Source organism: Camelina sativa, chromosome 4 (genome assembly GCF_000633955.1).
Source record: "Camelina sativa cultivar DH55 chromosome 4, Cs, whole genome shotgun sequence".
Classification (NCBI taxonomy): domain Eukaryota; kingdom Viridiplantae; phylum Streptophyta; class Magnoliopsida; order Brassicales; family Brassicaceae; genus Camelina; species Camelina sativa.
Genome location: NC_025688.1, coordinates 10,180,784 through 10,183,788, shown reverse-complemented (window position 1 = coordinate 10,183,788; position 3,005 = coordinate 10,180,784). Strand labels below are relative to the sequence as shown.

The following is a 3,005-nucleotide window of genomic DNA, read 5'->3' as shown; positions in this document are numbered from 1 at the left end:
TATTTCTTTCTCAGAACCCTAAAAATTGAAAACTCCCAAATTCGATTCCTCTCTTCTTATTCTTCGATTCCTCTCTATTTCTTCTTAGTTCCTCTTCCATTCTTCAATTCTTCTTCTAAATCGTTAAGTGATGGTGAATAAAAAGAAGCCTTCTAAGCGTCGTTCTAAACGAAAGAGGGTTGATGTCGAATCGACTGCTCTCGAATTGGCTGCTCCCGAAGCGACTAATGGTGAAGGTAATGCTCTTTTAGTGTTCGGTGGTGATGCTGTTGGTGATAAAAACCGTGAGGACGTTAGTGAGGATGATTGTGAGGTTGTAGGCGATGATGATTGCGATGGTATTGGGTATGAAGATACTGGCGAAGCAGATAGAAATTGTGTTGGTTTAGAAGAAATTATTTGTGAAGACATGGCAAATCAGTTTGGAGAGGATGCGAGAGACGAGGAAGACTTGACTGATGCGGATAGTGGAGATGATATTTGGGATGAGGAGAAGATTCCAGATCGTCTATCAGATAGTGAAGACGAAGACAATGTTGATGGCGATAATCATGTCGAACCTGAAGATGCTGAAGAGATGCTGCATTTGGGGAAAACGTTTAGTTCTCCAAATGATTTCAAGCTTGCTGTTTTGAGGTACTCTCTTAAAACTAGATACGACATTAAGCTATATAGATCGCAATCTTTGAAGCTTGGAGCAAAATGTGCTTATGTTGACGAGAATGGTAAGTGTCTATGGAGATGCTATTGTGCTTCTGATAAGAAGAAACACAAGATGCAAATCAATCGATATGAGGGTAAGCATAGATGTGTGAGGTCTGGTTACATTCATATGTTAAAGAGAGGAACAATAGCTTGGTTATTTTCAGAGAGGTTAAGACCGCACCCAAAGATTACCGCACATGAGATGAAGGCAGAGATTAAGAGAGAGTACAACCTGGAAGTTAGTGAAGAACAATGCTCAAAGGCAAAATCAAAACTTAGGCGTGAAGCGAGTGCTAGTCATCAAGAACACTTTTCACGGATTTGGGATTATCAAGCTGAAATTCTCCGATCAAATGAAGGGTCAATCTTTGAGATTGAGACAATTCCAGGGCCAACAATAGGAAGCTTGCAACGGTTTTATCGTTTATTTGTGTGTTTTAAATCACAAAAAGATGCATGGAAGCAAACATGTAGACCAATATTAGGAATAGATGGTGCTTTCTTGAAATGGGATATAAAAGGACATCTATTAGCTGCAGTTGGAAGAGATGGAGACAATAGGATAGTACCAGTTGCTTGGGCAGTGGTTGAGATTGAGAATGATGACAATTTGGACTGGTTTATGAGGTTGGTCTCTAGGAGTTTGGGTCTTGAGGATGGAAGCAAAATTGCTATAATATCTGACAAGCAATCGGTAAGTATATTTCTGCTTGATGTGTTTTTTGTGTTCATATATTATGGAGAATTTTATCTAAGCTTATTTATTTTGCAGGGTCTTGTGAAAGCTATCCATAACATTCTCCCCCAAGCAGAACATCGTCAGTGTGCTAAGCATATTATGGAGAATTGGAAAAGGGATAGTCATGATATGGAACTACAGCGCCTGTTTTGGAAGATTGCTCGCAGCTACACCATTGGAAAATTTAATGTGAATATGGCAGCATTGCAGAGATATAATCCAGGTGCTTTTGCTTCCCTATTAAAGACTAAGCCAAAGACATGGTCTAGAGCTTTTTTCAGAGTAGGTACATGTTGCAATGATAACTTGAACAACCTGAGTGAATCATTTAATAGAACCATACGCCAAGTTAGGAGGAAGTCTTTACTAGAAATGCTTGAGGATATTAGGAGACAGTGTATGGTGAGAAATCAGAAGAGGCATGTTATAGCTGGTAGATTAAAGACAAGATTCACGAAGAGGGCACATTCGGAGATAGAAAAAATGATAGAAGGGTCACAGTTTTGCATAAGAAGCATGGCTAGGAATGATAGACACGAGGTAGAGTTACATGATGATACTTACAGTGTAGATATGAATGATCGAACATGTGGATGAATTAAGTGGCAGATGACTGGAATCCCATGCGTCCATGCTGCTTCTGTTATCATAGCAAAAAAAAAGAAGGTTGAAGATTATGTTGTCGACTGGTACACAACAAAAATGTGGCAAAAAACTTATGAAGATGGTATTGCGCCTGTTCAAGGTCAGTCGGAGTGGCCTAGGATGAATAGATTAGGAGTTTTTCCACCACCATGGAGAAAAGGCAATCGTGGTAGACCTCCTAACCATGCTAGGAGGAAGGGAAGATTTGAAACTGCCTCTTCAAGCACCACCAGGTTATCACGACAAGGTAGAGTCATGACATGTACAAACTGCAAACAAGGTCACAATAGGACATCTTGTACAAACCCGAGTGTTGCAGATCAACCTAAAAGGCCAAGAGGTCGACCAAGGAAGAACCAGGTTTGTTATATTTACAAAATTCTCGTTTTATTATTGTTAACACAACAAGTGGTCATAATCAATATCATCTCTTATCTCTTATCGCTTGAACTAGGAACCAAGGAATGCCTTGTTTGGACAAGGACAAGCACAATCAGAAGGAGAATCACAACCACAAGCAACACAATGGGAACCTCAACAAGGATCACAACTCTCTCAAGGATCACTTATGCCAGCACCACAATGGGAACAACAAGCACCACAAAGGCAACAAGCATCAGGAGGCTGGACATCATGGTTTCAATGCTCAAGTTAGGATGGAATGTTTTGGTGTGTTTTAGGACCAGCAACTTACTTATTTTGCGGTTTTTAGACAATGAGTTATGTCTCTTTTGTTATCAAACCATGAATGATGTCTCTTTTGTTGTTTACTAACTCTTTTATTATGAATGAACCATAACCACACATACAAACCAACATACAAGTAAACAACACTAATAACCGAGAACAAACTTGGGTTGTTTTACATTACCAACCATAAGGTAAACAATGAAAATTGTTATTACACAAAGCCACA

General features: G+C 39.4%; 1 protein-coding gene across 1 annotated transcript in view; it reads right to left on the bottom strand.

Moving 5' to 3' along the window:
• The window catches only part of LOC109132469 (uncharacterized protein At1g43920, Chloroplastic-like), a 2,012-nt gene continuing 1,197 nt past the window's right edge, over positions 2,191-3,005 (bottom strand). Inside the window, exon 3 of the mRNA XM_019244090.1 lies at positions 2,191-2,358. Within this exon, the coding sequence (XP_019099635.1) occupies positions 2,191-2,358 (168 nt within the window). The remainder of the gene's footprint in view (positions 2,359-3,005) is intronic.